The sequence below is a fragment of the Mobula hypostoma genome, chromosome 2, assembly GCF_963921235.1.
Source record: "Mobula hypostoma chromosome 2, sMobHyp1.1, whole genome shotgun sequence".
Taxonomy (NCBI): domain Eukaryota; kingdom Metazoa; phylum Chordata; class Chondrichthyes; order Myliobatiformes; family Myliobatidae; genus Mobula; species Mobula hypostoma.
Genome location: NC_086098.1, coordinates 122,497,117 through 122,514,663, shown reverse-complemented (window position 1 = coordinate 122,514,663; position 17,547 = coordinate 122,497,117). Strand labels below are relative to the sequence as shown.

Sequence of the window (17,547 nt, the reverse complement as noted above, 5' to 3'; positions counted from 1 at the left end):
TATACTGTAATTGATGATTTTTTTTCTCTAGATTGTGTACTGCATTGAGGTGCTGCTGCTGTTAACCAATTTCACAACACATCGGTGATAATAAACCTGATTTGGACATTTTGTGCCGTGTGTGAGGCAGTGTAGTGTGTGTTCCGGGGGCATGGACAGACTGTCGACTTGGAAGGCAGGGTGCCTGCGTAGCAGCTGGCCAGAGAAAATAAACAGAGCTGGAGCTGTAACCAGCTCATCCTGAACACCAGACAGCAACTCATAACTAACCCACGGAGTCTGGGCATGGCGCCCAACCAGGGAGCAAACTGCGCCACTCAGACCCTGCACGTGGTTATCACAGCTTCTCTTCTTGTGAAATCAAAGCCAATACAATCAATTAATGCTTGGATACATAAAATGATCAAATTGGTTACTTACTTGCATTCATATCCATTTACAAGTTGTGCAAATGGGATGAACATTGTGTAAAAGGTCCTTGCCACAGCCAGCAGACTTGTCTTCTGCAGCTGTACATGTAAATGTAACCAGACCAATTGCTCTGTCCCGCCGTGCAGCTCCCTTGCAACCCCCACTCCTCACTCACCTTGTTTGCAAATTCTTCCCGCGACACGCCTGCCTACTAAAACTTCAGTCAGCTTGTATTGCCGTGCTCGGTAAAACAGCTGACAGGGCCCCCTCTGAAAGAGGTTTGTGAATTGTGCCTTTGTTCTGATGTTGCCCAGTCACCTTCGATTAAGGGCAATGACAACGCAGTCTGGGCTGGCAAAGCCACTGCGTCACAGTGCCAGAGACCCAAGTTCAATCCTGACCTTGCTGTCCGTGTGGAGTTTGCACGTTCTCCCTGAGACTGGGAGGGTGGGGTGGGTTTCCATGGGCTCTCTGGTTTCCTCCTGCATCCCAGTGATGTGCAGGTCAATAGGTTAATTGGCCAGTGAGATTGCCCCCAGTGTGTGGCTGAGGGGTAGAATCTGGGGGTATAAAATGTGAGTGGTGTAGTTGGGTGGTCAGTATCGACCTGAGGGGCTGAAGGGCCTCTTTCCCTGCTGTGTCTCTCTGTACATCATCGTGCCCACACAGAGAATGTTTTCACCTCACACTGGTCGAGCTCTCTGGCCAGTTTTATGACTTGGTTTGCAGGTTTGCCTCGTGATGAGCTTTGTAAATACATTTGTAATCAATACCTGGTGTTGTATTTCAACCGCTTCACCATTGGTGAAATATGCAAGCATCTCAGCACACAAACAGTTGGTTCCCTGAGTCCACGGATCTGAGGGAATGCCTTTGCTTGATGCCTGGGAAGGTAGTCTTGTCCCCTCATTTATCAGTGTTGCCTGGATGTTACCTGTTCCTGCTCACCACTGCAGCAGGTTCAACACGTCCCTCACCACGCAAACTCATTTTCCAGACCTTCTGAAGACTGAGGCCATTCAGCCTGTTAAGTCTCTGTCAGCCCACAGGAATAGCCATTACCACTGCTGATTTTCCCTGTGACTCCCTATGTTCCCATCAACACCCCCCCTCACCCAGGTTCTACCACTCACCCGCACACTAGGGACAATGTTACAATGGCTGATTAACTACAAACCCACATGGCAGAACACCGGAGCACCAAGGAAACCCACATGGCCACAGGGAGATTGTGCAAACCCCAGACTGACAGTGCCCTCGGTCAGGCTCGAACTGGGGGAGTTGGGCTGCGAGGCATGTGCCACCTTTTCACCCCTGGTTTGCCAAGAATCTTTCTATGTTTGCATCGTAACGGTTCTGCTTCCACTGCATGATGAGGAGAGATTTCCAGGATTTGCAAACACAGATGCTAGAAGTCTGGAGTGTCACACACAAACTCAGCAGGTTCCACAGCTGAGGGCCATAAGCTGCTGACATTTTGAGCCGAGACCATCACTTCCCTCTGGTTCCAGTCCTCCTTCCCTTGATTCCATGGGCCGCTGTCCTCTCCTGTTAGATTCCTTATTCTTCAACCCCTTACGCCTATCAGCTATCGTCTCCCAGTGTATGACTTCATCCTACCCTCCAGCCCTGTCACCTGGTCCCACCTACCAGCTGCCAGTCGTACTCCTCCCTCTCCCTCCTGCTCCACCTTCCGCCCCCTTCCTTTCCAGTCCTGCTGAAGAGTTGGAAAACATCTGCCTGAAACATCGACTGTTTATTCCCCTCCATAGATGCTGCCTGACTTGCCGAGTTCCTCCAGCAATTTATGTCTGTTTTTCAAAGATTCACAACTCTTAGGGGCGGGGAGGGGGGTTGGTGTTTAAAAAATAAAGGCCTCATCTGTGTCTTGAATGGGTCAGCACCTCTGTCTGGGACCCATTCATTAACCCCCAGAACTGACTTCAAAGGGGAGCATCTCCATATCCATCCTGTCAAGATCCCAGGATCATGTAATGTTTCAAACATCATAGATCACCAAAACTAGTAAGTTGGTTTATTGTTGTCTTATGTACCAAGGTACAGTGAAACACCTTGTTTCGCATGCCTTCCATACAGATCATTTCGCCACATTGAGGGAAAAGCAATAACACGATGCAGAATATAGTGTTTCTTTTACATAGCAAGTGCAGTGCAGGCAAACAATAAGGAACAAAACTATGGCAACATAGGTCCATCTCATTGAACTGGGGGACTGTTCAAAACTCTTATAAAAGTGGGATACAAGCTGTCCTAAGGCCAGGTGGTACTGTATGTGCTTTCAGGCTTTTGTCTCTTTTGCTCAATCGGAGGGTTGAAAAGGAGAATGTCTGGAGTGGATGGGGGTCTTTGATTATGTTGGCTGCTTTGCTGAGGCAGTCAGAGGTATAGAGTACACATGGAAGGCAGGCTGAGCTGTGTAAAAAAACTCTCTGTAGTTCCTCGCAGTCACGAGCAGAGCAGTTGCCATGATGCATCAAATAAATTATCATTGTGTATATTATTATTCTCTACCTATTATAGTTAATATGCATCGATAATAATTGGTGAGAGCTAACATGCTGAATTTCTTTAGCCTTGGCAGAACTTCTGCAGATTTGTATCATATTTAGAATGAAACAATCTGCAGATTTGTATCATATTCTAGAATGAAACAATCCATCAGCTATCCTGCTTAGTTGTGGCACACATGTATTAGCCTCTTGTCCATCAAGCATCAAGGACGCTCTAATCCCTCTCTATCAGGGAGCAGCACTTTCTCTTACCTTTAGACCAGAGAACATAGAACAGTACAGTACAGGACCATCCCTTTTGGCCACCATGTCCACGATGCCAGATTAGACTTAACCCCACATGGTCCGTATCCTTCCATTCCATGGGTGTTCATGTACCTCTCTAAATGCCACTCTTGTAACCTGTAAATCCTGATGGGACAAAAACAGAAAGCTGGGTCAACTCGGGGGGAGGGGTCAAGCAGCATCTGTGGAGGCAAAAGCTGCATATCAATGTTTTGGCTCGCGACTCTGCATCATGCTTGAAACATTGACGTACAACCCTTTACCTCCAAAGGTGCTGCTCGACCAGCATTCTATTTTTGTTTTAAACCCCAGCAGCTGCTATCTCTTCTGTCTTTCAAGCCCTAATGGGAATGAATGGGCCAGATGTGGGAAGAATATTCTCGATGGTGGGGAAGTCCATAACCTGGACTCACATTGTAAGGAATGAGCGGTTTAGGGCAGAGTGAGATATAGTTCTTCCAGTTAGAGGGATCAAGGGATGTGGAGATTAAGCAAGAACTGGGAACTGAATCTGAGATGAGCCACAATCACGGTGAATGACAGAGAAAACTCCTGTTGCTATTTTCTATATTCTACAATTTAAGTTCCCACCAATCTTTGTGTCGTCCGCAGAATTAGAGGCTGTACCTTTATCCTAGTCATTTATATTAGCTATAAATGATTGGCAGATTCAGGCATGAAGCCTATCCCATCTGGCCAATCAGGATGGTTCACTGTTAAAGCCCACACTTTCTCCTCGGGCAGTCTCTGCGGATGGAGGGTGGCCCCTTCACCCCAGTTCCGTGGGTTCTGGGTAGCTATTGGGTTGATGTGGCATTGACAGACTATTACACAAATGGGGCAGGAGGTATCCTGATGGAGTTCACTGATTGGATCCTATATTTTAGATGGTGTCCACTGATTGGATCCTATACATGGCCATCAGAGTTCACTGATTGGATCCCCTATCAGTCAGTGTTCACTCATAGGATCCCCCATAATATGGTGTTCACTGATTGGATCCCCCAATACGTCATGTTCACTGATTGGGTCTACTATTGCACAGTGTTCACTGATTGGATGACAACAAGAAGTGTTGGTATTTTCGCTCTGATGAATGTGTCTCTGTGCTTTCTGTCTGTGACAGTGTGCTGAACCGGACTCCTGCCTATCTCATTCAGGAGATCATTCTAGTCGATGACTTCAGTGAGGATGGTGAGTACGGACAATGCCCCCTCCTTGTGCAGGGGTTCCTTCTCCATTCCAGTGAATGCAGGACATCAGAACATGCACAGAATTCAAACTAAAACCTACCCCCCCCCAATTTTCCCCTTTTCAGGGCACACTCTACCCACTACCCACCAGCCTTGGGCAGCCTCCAGACAGCCAGTGGACACAATGTGCTAGGGACACCCGGGGACAGACGTACCTTCAGGAGAGGGGCAGTAGGCACACTATATGCCCACATCATGGAGGGGTTGTGTTGCTGGAAAACTGTCCCTAAATCAGATACACTTCTCCAAGATGTTTCTCTCTGTTTGCCCCTGTGGGTGTGAGCTCAATAGGCAAAGGAATTGTTATTTAGGCAGAAGAGAAAGGATTGCTATTTCAATTAACTTGATGTTTGTTAAAGTATTGTTGTATAACTATCAAAGAAGTCTTGCTTGCCAGTTTATGAAGTAAATTCCTTAAGTGGCTTTCCACTGTGAACAGGTAGTCTGCAATTGTTGTCTTTAGTAAACTGTTCAGTTCTCTATATATGTTTTGTGTTTATTTTTCACACAAATTCCCCAACAGTTTGATTCAGTACCTCTAGTTTTTGGGTCATTACTTGTGAATTCGGTAAGTGCGGATTTCCATTCCCCGGACTGGCATAATGTGGGTGTACACCGAACAGAGGGGAGATGGGCTTCCAGTGCCTACACAGAACACAGAGCAGTACAGTACATGGACAGGCCCTTCAGCTGATCACATTGTGCCAAACTAGTTAAACTAGTAATTGAACGTTTAACTAAACTAATCCTCTGCCTACACAAGGTCCATGTCCCTCCATTCTCTAAATGCTTCTGTTGTATTTGTCTCCAACCTTCCTGACAGCACATTCCAGGCATCATCCACTCTCTCTCCAATGAAAATTATCCCGTACGTCTCCCCTGAACTTGACCACCCCCTGCATTAAATGCATGCCCACTAGTATTCGACATTTCCAGCATGGTTCAATAGTCTCAGCAACGGTGGGGTGTGACATTGTGCAGAATGTGAGAACTCTACCTCAGGGCATTCTGTGGGGTAGATCGTCACTCCAACCCCCTCTCCTTCCCATGGTCTCTCCACATCTTCACCTTAGCTCTCCACATTCCTTCTCTTCTACTCCTCATCCACTTTCTCCCCCACCCACTCTCTCCCCACCCACTCTCTCCTTCACCCCACTCTCTCCCCACCCACTCTCTCCCTCACCCCACTCTCTCCCCACCCACTCTCTCCCCCACCCACTCTCTCCCCACCCACTCTCTCCCCCACCCCACTCTCTCCCCACCCCTCTCTCCCCACTCGTCTCCCCACCCACTCTCTCCCCCACTCCACTCTTCCCACCCCACTCTCTCCTCACCCCACTCTCTCCCCACCCGTCTCTCCCCACCCCTCTCCCCACCCGTCTCTCCCTCCCCACTCTCCCTACCCCACTCTCTCCCCCACCCCTCTCTCCCCCACCCCTCTCTCCCCCACCACTCTCTCCCCACCCCACTCTCTCCCCCACCCCACTCTCTCCCCACCAAAACTCTCTATCCTACCACACACTCTCTTTCCCCAAACCCACCCTCTCCCCTTGACCTCCCCCCTCTCCCCTCACCTCCCTCCCACTCTCCCCTCACCTCCTTCCTCTCTCCTCACCTCTCCCCCATTCATTCTCCTCAGCCCCACTGTCCTCTCCCCCCCCACACACACACATTCTCACTCTCTGACGCAGATTAACATATAATGTTCCGCATTTCTCCTGGGGCTACCACACGTGTCCATATGGAGGCCCAGGAGTGGGTGATGCTCAGTGAACTCTGACCCTTCACCTTCCATTTGGCCCACAGAGGCGGACTGCCAGCTGCTGACCAGACTGCCCAAGGTGAGGTGTGTGAGGAACCAGCGACGGGAAGGTGAGTGGCTCCTGCAGGAAAAGCGGGCACTGTTGTGGGACTGCAAACTCTGCTTGAAGATGAGTAAGCCCATCTGTAGGCCCGTCTCCTCCAGCCAGGGACACTCCTGGGCCATCCCACACCCACTGAAGGTATCCTGAGCTGGGAAGCACTCTCCCCAGGGGACTGAGGCCTTTCCCACTGCTGTGTCAGTGAAGGTCTCATCTATTTGGCCATAGAAGGCATCACACACTGAGCCCTGGCACATTAAATGTGCTGGCACCAGGAAAGTGCCCTCACCTCCACTCACTCTTGTTCACTCAAGCACCTGGATGAGGCTGAAACAGGCCACATGTGCACAGGAAGATCCAACAGTGATGGAGCTGTTCTGCATCTCTCCGTGTTCCCCCCACCGCCATCTCTCAGGGGGTGGGTAGGGGGAGAGAAGTGGAGGGAGGGGCAGAGGGAAGAGAAAAGGTAGAAGGAAGGGGAGGAGGAAGAGGTGGAGAGTGTAGAAGGGAGGTCAGAGGGGTAAATGGTGCCATGTTGATGGGGCAAAGTGGGTAGATGGTTGTAGAGGGGAGGAGTGAGGGAGATAGGGTGGGAGTAGAGGGAAGATGGAGAGGAGAGAGGTGTGGATGTGGGAGAGAGTCGGGGTGAGGAGGATGGAGAGGACACGAGGGGATGATGCAGGAGGGGTGATGGGAGACAGGAGTGGAAGGGATAGGGGTGAGGGGAGGGGGTTTTGGAGGAGTGGTTGAGGATCTGGGGGAGGTGGGCAGGTTCACCCGGGTGGTCTCTGACAGTGCCCCCTTTTCCAACCAGGACTGATCCGGTCGCGGGTACGTGGGGCGGATGAGGCTAAGGCAGAGGTGCTGACCTTCCTGGACAGTCACTGTGAGGTGAACAAGGACTGGCTGCTGCCACTCCTACAGAGAACCAAAGAGGTGAGGTATGACCCAACACCCCCCTCCCCCTCCAAACTTCAATGCCGATCCCCAGTCCTAACTGCAGCCCAACTCTCCCACAATCACCGTCAGCCCACACCAAACCCACCTTCCCCCAGAACTGGGACAGGGATAGGTGGCCCTTATTGCCCAGTGTGCGGGAGGGGAGGGGGAGAGGGGAGAGGGGTGAGGGAGAGGGAGATCCTCCATCACCCAGAGAGTATGGGGGGGCAGAGAGAGAGAGAGCCCCACACTCAGAGAGAGAGAGATTCCATCACCCAGACAGTAGAGAAAGATCCCATCACCTAGACAGTAGAGAGAAAGATCCCATCACCCAGACAGTGCTGGTGTGGAGATCCCACCACTCAGAGGGTGCAAGGCAAGGCTCAATTCTCTCTACCCTGTTTCAATCGGAAAGGTGAGAGCAGGAATTAGACACATATATCACCTCTCAGTGGAGACGCTGTAACCCTGCACTATAGTTTACTGACCAAGACATTCCCCATTCTAAAAGACGACAGAGGGAACTGTTTCCAGATGTAACCAGTGGGTGATACGTGAGACACCCCTACAGTACGGTGGGGTCACATTCCCAGGAAACTGTCTGTCTTGCATTTTCTTGTGACAGATAACCACATCATTGGCACATTTGTCAGGAAACACAAGTCATAAATTCCTGATTTCTGTCTCATTCTGTGTTAACTTTTCTCTGTGTTTTTTTTCCCATCACACAAATCCCGAGAGCAAATTTAAGATAAGACTAGCCTTTATTTATTGCACGTAGATCAGGACCTACAGTGGTGTGTTGTTTGCATCAAATCAAATCAGTGAGGATCATGCTAGGCAGCCCGCAAGTGATGGTGCCAGCATAAAATGCCCATTCCGTACTGAACCTGCCCCTAACCGTACACCTTTGAAATGTGGGAGAACACCAGAACATCTGCAGGAAACCCACGCGGTCACAGGGACAGCATACAAGCTCCTGATAGGAATCGGTGGTCTCTGGCACTGGAATTGCGTTACGCCAACCGCTGTGCTTCCGGTATTATTTGCATTTTTATTCTGTCGCTCAGAAAATCTGGGCAGTAACTTGTGACCTCTGTTCACTGAACACCTGTAACGCAGGGATTCAGCATTGCCACACTACTATTTAATATTTGTATACTTACTGAAATTCAGTTTTTTCTCTATTTGCCATGTACCGCTGTGGCTAAGTTACCAGGTTTCACAACGTATGCCGGTGATGATGGACTGGATTCTGACTCTCTCGCTGTTTCCTGTGCCAGGACCCAACCTGTGTGCCCAGTCCCGTCATAGACATCATCAACATGGATACCTTTGCTTACGTGGCAGCTTCGTCTGACCTGAGGGGAGGTAGGACACGGAACCAAGCGTGCAGACTCCACAATAGTACCAGAAGATATAGCAGCACATTTCGGCCATCTGGCGCATCAATAACCTTTCACCCCTTTACCAATCAAGGACCTACCAATCTCTACCTTAAATGCAACCAATGATTTCACATCCACGGTCCTCAGCGGCAGCAAATCCCACAGAGGCACCACATTCTAGATCAGGGGTTCCCAACCTTCCTTACCATTAACCAAGGGGTCCATCGTGAAGGTAAACCCAAAGGGTTTCTACAAGTATATTAAGAGTAAAAGGACAGTAAGGGACAAAATTGGTCCCCTAGAAGATCAGAGTGGTCGTCTGTGTGTGGTGCCTCATGAGATGGGGGAGATCTTAAACAGTTTTTTTGCATCAGTATTTACTCAGGCAACTGGCATAGTGTATATGGAAGGAAGGGAAACAAGCAGTAGTGTCATGGAACATATAGAGATTAAAGAAGAAGGGGTGCTTGCTGCCTTACAGCGAATAAAGGTAGATAAATCCCCCGGACATGACATGATATTTCCTCGGACCTTGAGGGAGACTAGTGTAGAAATTGCAGGAGCCCTGGCAGAAATATTTAAATGTCCTTAGCCACGGGTGCAGTGCCGGAGGATTGGAGGGGAGCTCATGTTGTTCCGTTGTTTAAAAAAGGCTCCAAAAGTAAACCAGGTAATTACAGGCCGGTGAGCCTGACATCAATAGTAGGTAAATTATTGGAAGGTGTTCTGAGGGATCGGATATGCAAGTATTTGGATAGCCAAGGGCTGAGTAAGGATAGTCAGCATGGCTTTGTGTGTGGTAGATTGTGTTTAACGAACCTTGTAGAGTTTTTTTGAGGAGGTTACCAAGAAAGTAGATGAAGGAAAGGCTGTGGATGTTGTCTACATGGACTTTAGTAAGGCCTTTGACAAGGTCCCACATGGGAGGTTAGTTCAGAAGGTTCAGACACTAGGTATCCATGGAGAGGTTGTAAACTGGATTTGAAATTGGTTGTGTGGGAGAAGATAGAGAGTGGTAGTGGATGATTGTCTCTCAGACTAGGGGCCTGTGATTAGTGGTGTGCCTCACGGATCTGTGCTGGGACCATTGTTGTTTGTTGTCTGTATCAATGATCTAGATGATAATGTGGTAAATTGGATCAGCGGGTTTGCTGATGACACTAAGATTGAAGGCTTTGTGGACAGCGAGGAAGGCTTTCAAAGCTTGCAGAGGGATCTGGACCAACTGGAAAAATGGGCCAGAAAATGGCAGATGGAATTTAATGCAGACAAGTGTGAGGTTTTGCATTTTGGAAGGACAAATCAAGGTAGGACATACACATTAAATGGTAGGGCACTGAGGAGTGCCGAGGAACAAAGGGATCTGGGAGTTCAGATGCATAATTCCCTGAAAGTGGCGTCACAGGTAGACAGGGTTGTAAAGAGGGCTTTTGGCACCTTGGCATTCATAAATCAAAGTATTGAGTATAGGAGTTGGGATGTTATGGTGAGGTTGTATAAGACATTGGTGAGGCCAAATTTGGAGTATTGTGTACAGTTCTGGTCACCTAACTATAGGAAGGATATCAGTAAGATTGAAAGAGTGCAGAGAAGATTTACTAGGATGTTGCCGGGTCTTCAGGAGTTGAGTTATAGGAAAAGATTGAACAGGTTAGGATTTTATTCCTTGAAGCGCAGAAGAATGAGGGGGAATTTGATAGAGGTTTACAAAATTATGAGGGGTACAGACAGAGTAAATGTGAGTAGGCTCTTTCCACTTCAATTAGGAGAGATAAATACGAGAGGACATGGCTTTAGGGTGAAAGGGGAAAGGTTTAGTGGGGGACATTGGGGAAACTTCTTCACTCAGAGTGGTGGGAGTGTGGAACGAGCTGCCATCTGACGTGGTAAATGCAGGCTCACTCTTAAGTTTTAAGAATAAATTGGATAGGTACATGGATGGGAGAAGTCTGGAGGGTTATGGACTGGGTGCAGGTCAATGGGACTAGCGGAATAAAGTTTTGGCACAGACTAGAAGGACTGAATGGCCTGTTTTCTGTGCTGTCGTGTTCTATGGTCCCAGGTTGGGAGCCCCTGGTCTAGGTGAAGAAATACCTCCTCATCTCAGTTTTGAAGGGAGGGCCATTTGTTCTGAGGCTGTGCCTTCAGATCCCAGACACTCATACCAATAGAGGTATCCACTCTGTCCAGTTTTTCAGCAGCCAGCAGGTTTCAATCATACCCACCATAATCCTTGTGAGCTCCATGGAGCACAGGTCCAGAGAGAGCAAACACTTCCCATACGTTAAACCCTTTCATTCCTGGGATCATCCTTCTGAACTTCGTCTGTTCACTCTTTGGGGTCAGTGTGTCCTTCCTTAAATATGGGGCCCAAAATTGCTCACAATATTCCAAATGTGATCTGAGCAATGCCATCCAAGTTCTCATAGTACACGCTTGCCTTATGTTCTAGTCCTCATGAACCAAATGTTAAGGTGTGTGTGGGGTCTGGAGAGACACGGCCAGAAAAGTCGGGCTATGGGCAGGTTAGTGGTGATATTTAAAGGCAGAGTTTGGGGTAACCACTAACTTGGGAGGAGGTAGGGCAGACGTGGATAAGGGTAGAGGTGAGAGGAAGCCTTGGGGGTGGGGGGAGTGTGGGGAATGAAGGTAGAATGGGCCTGAGGTTTCATTGGGACAGTCTCGGTTTATGCTCAGGGTGAATGACAGGGAAGTAACGTGTGAGGGAGATGCAAGAAAGTGACCTGAGGAAATATGAGCTGGAGGAGGCTACTCAGCCCCTCAGGCCAGCCCCCTCCGGTCAATAATTGGCCACTGCAGATTGTCCCACGTGTGTGGGTGAGGGGTGGAACCGGTGGGAGTGGATGGGAATGTGGGAGGAATAAAATGGGAATATTGATGGATGGTTGATGGTCAGCATGAACTTGATGGGCTGAAGGGCCTGGGTTTCTGTCCTGTGTGATTGTTTTGCGTTTGGAGGGAGGAAAGCATGAGTGGGAGATCTGGTGAGGCTGCTGATACGAGGAGCGGTCCGGTCTGAGTGCTGGCGGGGATGGGGTTGGGGGAGGAGTGAAGAAATGTGGGTGTGGAGGGGAGGGGAATCGCTGAGTGCAGACCATCCCAGCTGGTCACCAACCCTGACTGCTGTCTCTCCCCAGGCTTCGACTGGAATCTGAGCTTCAAGTGGGAGCAACTGAGCCCCGAGGTCAAGGCACAGAGAGTGGACCCCATCGCTCCCATCCGGTGAGGAATTCGGTGAGATTATCCCTGCAGGGGAGGGGTTGGCCATTACAGGGACACAGTGGGGGTGGGGGGCAATGATCAAGATACTGGGAGGGCAGCCAGTGATTGGGGCACTGGGGGAGAAGCCAGTGATTGGGGCACTGGGGGCGGAGCCAGTGATGGAGGGGCACAGGGGGTGGAGCCAGTGATCAGGGCACTGGGGTGGAGCCAGTGGTCGGGGCACTGGGGAGCGGAACAGTGGTCGGGGCACTGGGGAGTGGAGCCAGTGATCGGGGTACTGGGGAGTGGAGCCAGTGATCAGGGCACTGGGGAGCGGAACAGTGGTCGGGGCACTGGGGAGTGGAGCCAGTGATCGGGGTACTGGGGAGTGGAGCCAGTGATCAGGGCACTGGGGGTGGAGCCAGTGATCGGGGCACTGGGGAGTGGAGCCAGTGATCAGGGAACTGGGGAGTGGAGCCAGTGATCAGGGTGCTGGGGAGTGGAACCAGTGATCGAGGCACTGGGGAAGAGCCATGCCCCTTCCCCACTGCTCTGGTAGAGAGCCACTGTGTTGTCCTGGTCACTGACTCTCCCCATCTAGTGTGCCAGTCACTGGTTCTTCCCATCCAGAGTCCCATTCTCTGGCTCCACTGCCCCACTGCCCCACTGTCCTGGGGCCTCAGTTTGAATGAGAGAGTTGTCCCTGATGTCCCACTTCTCTGTAGGACTCCCATCATCGCCGGAGGTCTCTTTGTCATCAACAAGGCCTGGTTCAACCACCTGGGGAAGTACGACACTGTCATGGACATCTGGGGCGGAGAGAACTTTGGTGAGAGAGTCGGGGCAGGGACACTGGTGGGGGGGGGGAGCTGGCTAATCTCGTTGGAGGTCCCACCCTGGGATCAGCTCTTCAGGCACCCTCAGAATTAACTAGCTTGGGTACAAATGATCACTCTGTTCTTGGCAGGAGGGGCGTATGGGGGTGGGAAGAGCAGTAGCACAGAGCGGCATTGAGCAGCGCCGCTGACTTACAGCACCAGAGACCCGGGTTCAATTCTGACCTCCAATGCTGTCTCTGTGGAGTTTGCACGATCTCTCTACGACTGTGAGTTCTCCCTGGGTGTTCCAGTTTCCTCCCACATTCAAGAGGCTTGTGGGTTGGTGGGTTAATTGATAGCTGTAAAATTCCCCCGGTGTGGGTGAGGGGTAGATTCTGGGGAGAATAAAACGGGATGGTATGGATGATTTAGCGGGCCAAAGGCCTATTTTGGGGTTGTATAATTCTATGACCTTTTTACCTTACTATTAACAGGAATTTATTCTCTGGAGAATAATTCCTTGGATCTTCCAGAGGTATTTAAAATCATGGTGGGCTGGGATAGGGTGAATAAACAGAGTCTTTTCCCCAGGGTTTAAGGTGAGAGGGGAAAGATTGAACCTTTCACACAGAGGGTGGAAGGATATCGAGCGAGCTGCCCAAGGAAGTGGTTGAGACAGGTACACAATCAACATTTAAAGGACACCTGGGCCGCTATCTGGACAGGGAAAGGTTTAGAGGGTCATGGGCAAATGGGACGAACTTAGATGAGAATCTCGTTCGGCCTGAACCAGTTGGGTCAAGGAGCCCGTATCCGTATAGTGTGACCTCTTCACAGCAGAGAAATTGGTGAGAGCTTCATCAATAACCACTGTTGTTGATCATGTGGAATCACATTTACCGACTTAAAATAGGCTTGAGCATCTTCCATTGCAAGTCCTTCCAATATTGCTGAGAACTTAAGGTAGTCATTATGTTCTCAGTAGGCATAATTCAAGTTTATAACAAAGACAATGTTTGAAATACAGCTTAAGTCTCAAGCCCCTGAACGTGTTTCCCGTGTTTTCTAAACTTCTTGGAGGAACTCACAGATTCTTCTGCTTCCTGTGAGGTTCTGAGTCCTAGCTGAGTGGTGGCTGGTGCACGACCCATTTAGACATAAACACCGTCCACCCAGAGCAGGAGTGAGTGATGAAGCTGGAATTCCTTGGGAAGCTTGTTCCCTGGGACAATGGTAGCTTTCACAAGCTGGCAGGGGTTCTGGGTGAAATCGGGAAGTGGTCCTTTGTTTGGAAGAGAGGATCAGACCTGTGCAGTGTCACTTCCAGGCTTTTTGACATGCCAGCTCAGAAACGAAATCAGTGTTGGGTTTATTGTGATCGGTTCAGGTATGTGTATGCATAGCTGCAATGAAAAGCTTACTTGGGGCAGTGCCACAGGTACATAACATCAGATAAAAGCATCAATTAACCATATAAATAATGCAAAATCAGACAGGTAAGAATACAATTAGAAGAATAAAAAGTCCATTGTAGTGTAAAGTGGTCCGAGTGTTGCTAATCTGTAGTGATTGGGGTGTTATTGATTGAATGGCTGAAGGGAGGTAGCTGTTCCTGAAGCTGGTGATGTGGGACCAGGCTTCTGTGCCTCCTGCCCGGAGGTAGCTGTGAGAATATAACTCGGCCCAGACAGTGGAGATCTTTGATGATGGACGTTTTGTTCCCATCCTCATGTTGACACCACTAATGGTGGGGAAGGATGCGTAGGACTGAGCCCACACCTCTCTGCAGCTTCTTGCATTCAAGTTGCCGTACCAAACACATAAGAATACTTTCACAGTACAGCTGTAGAAGTTTGTTAAGAGTGTTTGGCGACAAGCTTAACCTCCTTCATCTTCTAAGAAAGCAAAGACACTGGCAGGGCTTCCTGGTGAAGAAGCCCTTTGGCAATGTACCTGAATCCATTGGGAGAGCCACCGAGGTCACATGTGACAGCAGACTCCAGAACCAGGCACTCTCTTTGCCAAGGGATCACCACATGGACAGACAGAAAGAGTCAAGGATGTTTTCAAACATTCCCACTGACTCCTGCAAATACCCAGGGCAAGAGTCCAAGAAGGACCAGGATGATGAGATGGTGCTGAGAACTTTGAGGCTGTGTATCACCAGCACACACAGGGCGGGTCCAAGTGGCAGAAACATAGAAAACCTACAGCACAATACAGGCCCTTCGGCCCACAAAATTGTGCCGAACATGTCCCTACCTTAGAAATTACTTGGCTTACCCATAGCCCTCTATTTTTCTAAGCTCCATGTACCTATCCAAAAGTCTCTTAAAAGACCCTATCATGTCTGCCTCCACCACCATTGCCAGCAGCCCATTCCACGCACTTTACCACTCTCTGAGTATAAAACTTACCCCTGACATCTCTGTACCTACTCCCCAGCACCTTAAACCTGTGTCCTCTTGTGGCAACCATTTCGGCCCTGGGAAAAAGCCTCTGACTATCCACACGATCAATGCCTCTTTCACAGTGCACGACCTTCACAAGCTCCTCCTTCCCTGTCCCATCAGTCATCTGCCAGCACCACCATTCACCTCAGAGTGGAAGGAAGTCACCCTCGATTCTGAAGATCTGCCTGAGCAAGGGAGGACGTGCCCCATGTCTTCCAAGCTGAGAATAGACAGAAAGTCTCCCTGTGGAAACCTGGGAGGGGTCCAGGGTTTGGGACGTGCTGCCGAAACAGCCTGGGAGACGGAGGGAAGTGTCGGCTTTCCTTCTGTGCTTCACCATGGAGTTCCCCTATGAGGGAAGGGTTCATTTTGATAGAAGCAGTTCCAGTACGGTTCACCAGATCAGTTCCTGGGCTGGAGCGGTTGCATGAGGAGGCAAGGTGGGGGGCTTGGGTTCTCATACCAGGGAGGGGGAGGAGAAGGAGTGCTGATCTTTAAGGAGGTTCTGGGCTGGGGGTGTTGAGTGGGGACTCCATGAATGGGTCATCCAGCAACAGTGAGCACAGTTGAAGACATCTGTGGCCATTCAACACAGAGCGAAGGAGCAATTTCTGGAATTCCTGGGCACGGGGTTGTGGAGGCACTTAATATGCCAGACAATAGGGTGTGGAGTGATGTAGAACCAGCTGAGATCAGATTGGTCGTGAGGCCTATTTAAGGTTTACAGCATGACAGAGAACTATGGGGAAGTGAGCAGGGGAATGCCAGGTGGAATTTAACTGTGACAAGCGTAAGGTGATGCACTTGAGATGTTGAGACAGGGCAGGACTTGCACAGTAAATGACAGGGCCCTGTGAACTGCTGTAGACCAGGGAGACCGAGGGTACAATACTTAGTTCTCTGAAAGTGCAAGGGTCAAAGTCAAGTCAAAAAGAAAGTTGAAGTAAATTTATTATCAGTGTACATTTATGTCACCGTTTACACGCAACTTTGAGATTCATTCCTCTGCAGACATTTACAGGAAAATAAAGAAATTTAATGAATTTATGATAAACTGTACATGAAGACTGACAAACAACCAGTGTGAGAAAGAAGACAAATTGCACAAAAAGTACTTTGAACATGAGTGGTAAAGAGTCCTTGAAATTGAGTCTAGTTTGTGGAAATAGTTCGGAGTTGCGGTGAGTGAGGTTATCCATGCTGGTCCAGAAGCCACATGGTTGACGTGTATGAACTGTTCCTGAACCAAAGGCTGCTGTACCTCCTGACTGATGGTGGTGGTGAGAAGAGAGCTTAGCCTGGATGTGCTCGGTGGTGGGAGGGCTTTGTCTGTGATGGTCTGGGCTGTGTCCACCTCTTTCTGTAGACTTTTCCGTTCCTGGGAATTGCTGCTTCATGCCAGACTGTGATGCAGCCAGTTAGGATACTCTTCACTGTGTATCTGTAGAAGTTTTTGGTGATGTGCCTAACCTACGCAAACTTCTAAGAAAGTAGAGGCACTGTTGCACCGCCTTTGTGACGGGACGGCACTTACGCACTGGTCCCAGGACAGATCCTGTTATGATAATGCCAAGGAATTGAAAGTTACTGACTCTCTGCACCTCTCAAGCCCTCATGAGGACTGGCTCATGGACCTCGGGTTTCTTCCTCCTGAAGTCAATAATCAGCTCCTTGGTTTTGCTGATGCTGGTGGAGAGATTGTTGTTGTGGCACCAGTCAACCAGCTTTCCAGTCTCCCTCCAACACGCTGACTCACCACAATCTGTGATTCGGCCAATGAAACTGGCGTTGTCAGCAGACTTAAATACCCCATTGGAGCTGTACTTGGCCATACGTCCATGGGTATAAAGCAAGTAGAGCAGGGGGCTAGGCACGCAGCTGTGTGATGGCCCTGTGCTCATGGTGATTGTGTAGGAGATGTTTTTGCCACTATGTACTGAATGGGGTCTACAAGTGAGGAACTTGAGGTTTCAGTTGCAGAGGGAGGTAACAAGGCCCAGGTCTTGGAGTCTGGTGATTGGTTTCAAGGGGATATTAGTGTTGAATGTCAATGAAGAGCATCCTGATCTATGCAACTTCATCCAGGTGCTCCAGAGCTGAGGGAAGGGCCAATGAAATTGCATCTGCTGTAGAAAAGATGTTAAAGAGGGTGGTAAAGAAGGTACTCGATCAAAATATTGAGTACAGGAGTAGGGACATTCGTACAAGTCACTGGTGAGATAATATTGTATACAGTTCTGGTCTGGGATTTTGGCCTTGGAGTACAGGAGGCTGCAGTACATGCAATCACGAGGGATGTAGATAATGAAGGTGGTTGGGGTAGGGTAGTCTCAAGCTAGAGGGCGTAGGTCTAAGGTGAGAGGGAAAAGATTTAAAGGGAACCTG

General features: G+C 49.5%; 1 protein-coding gene across 1 annotated transcript in view; it reads left to right on the top strand.

Annotated features, from left to right (window-relative positions):
* Nucleotides 1-17,547, top strand: part of galnt14 (UDP-N-acetyl-alpha-D-galactosamine:polypeptide N-acetylgalactosaminyltransferase 14 (GalNAc-T14)) — a 76,516-nt gene that overhangs the window by 47,058 nt on the left and 11,911 nt on the right. The window contains exons 4-9 of the mRNA XM_063040584.1: nt 4,354-4,421; nt 6,287-6,352; nt 7,157-7,278; nt 8,565-8,652; nt 11,828-11,912; nt 12,617-12,720. Of these exons, the coding sequence (XP_062896654.1) occupies nt 4,354-4,421; nt 6,287-6,352; nt 7,157-7,278; nt 8,565-8,652; nt 11,828-11,912; nt 12,617-12,720 (533 nt within the window). The remainder of the gene's footprint in view (nt 1-4,353; nt 4,422-6,286; nt 6,353-7,156; nt 7,279-8,564; nt 8,653-11,827; nt 11,913-12,616; nt 12,721-17,547) is intronic.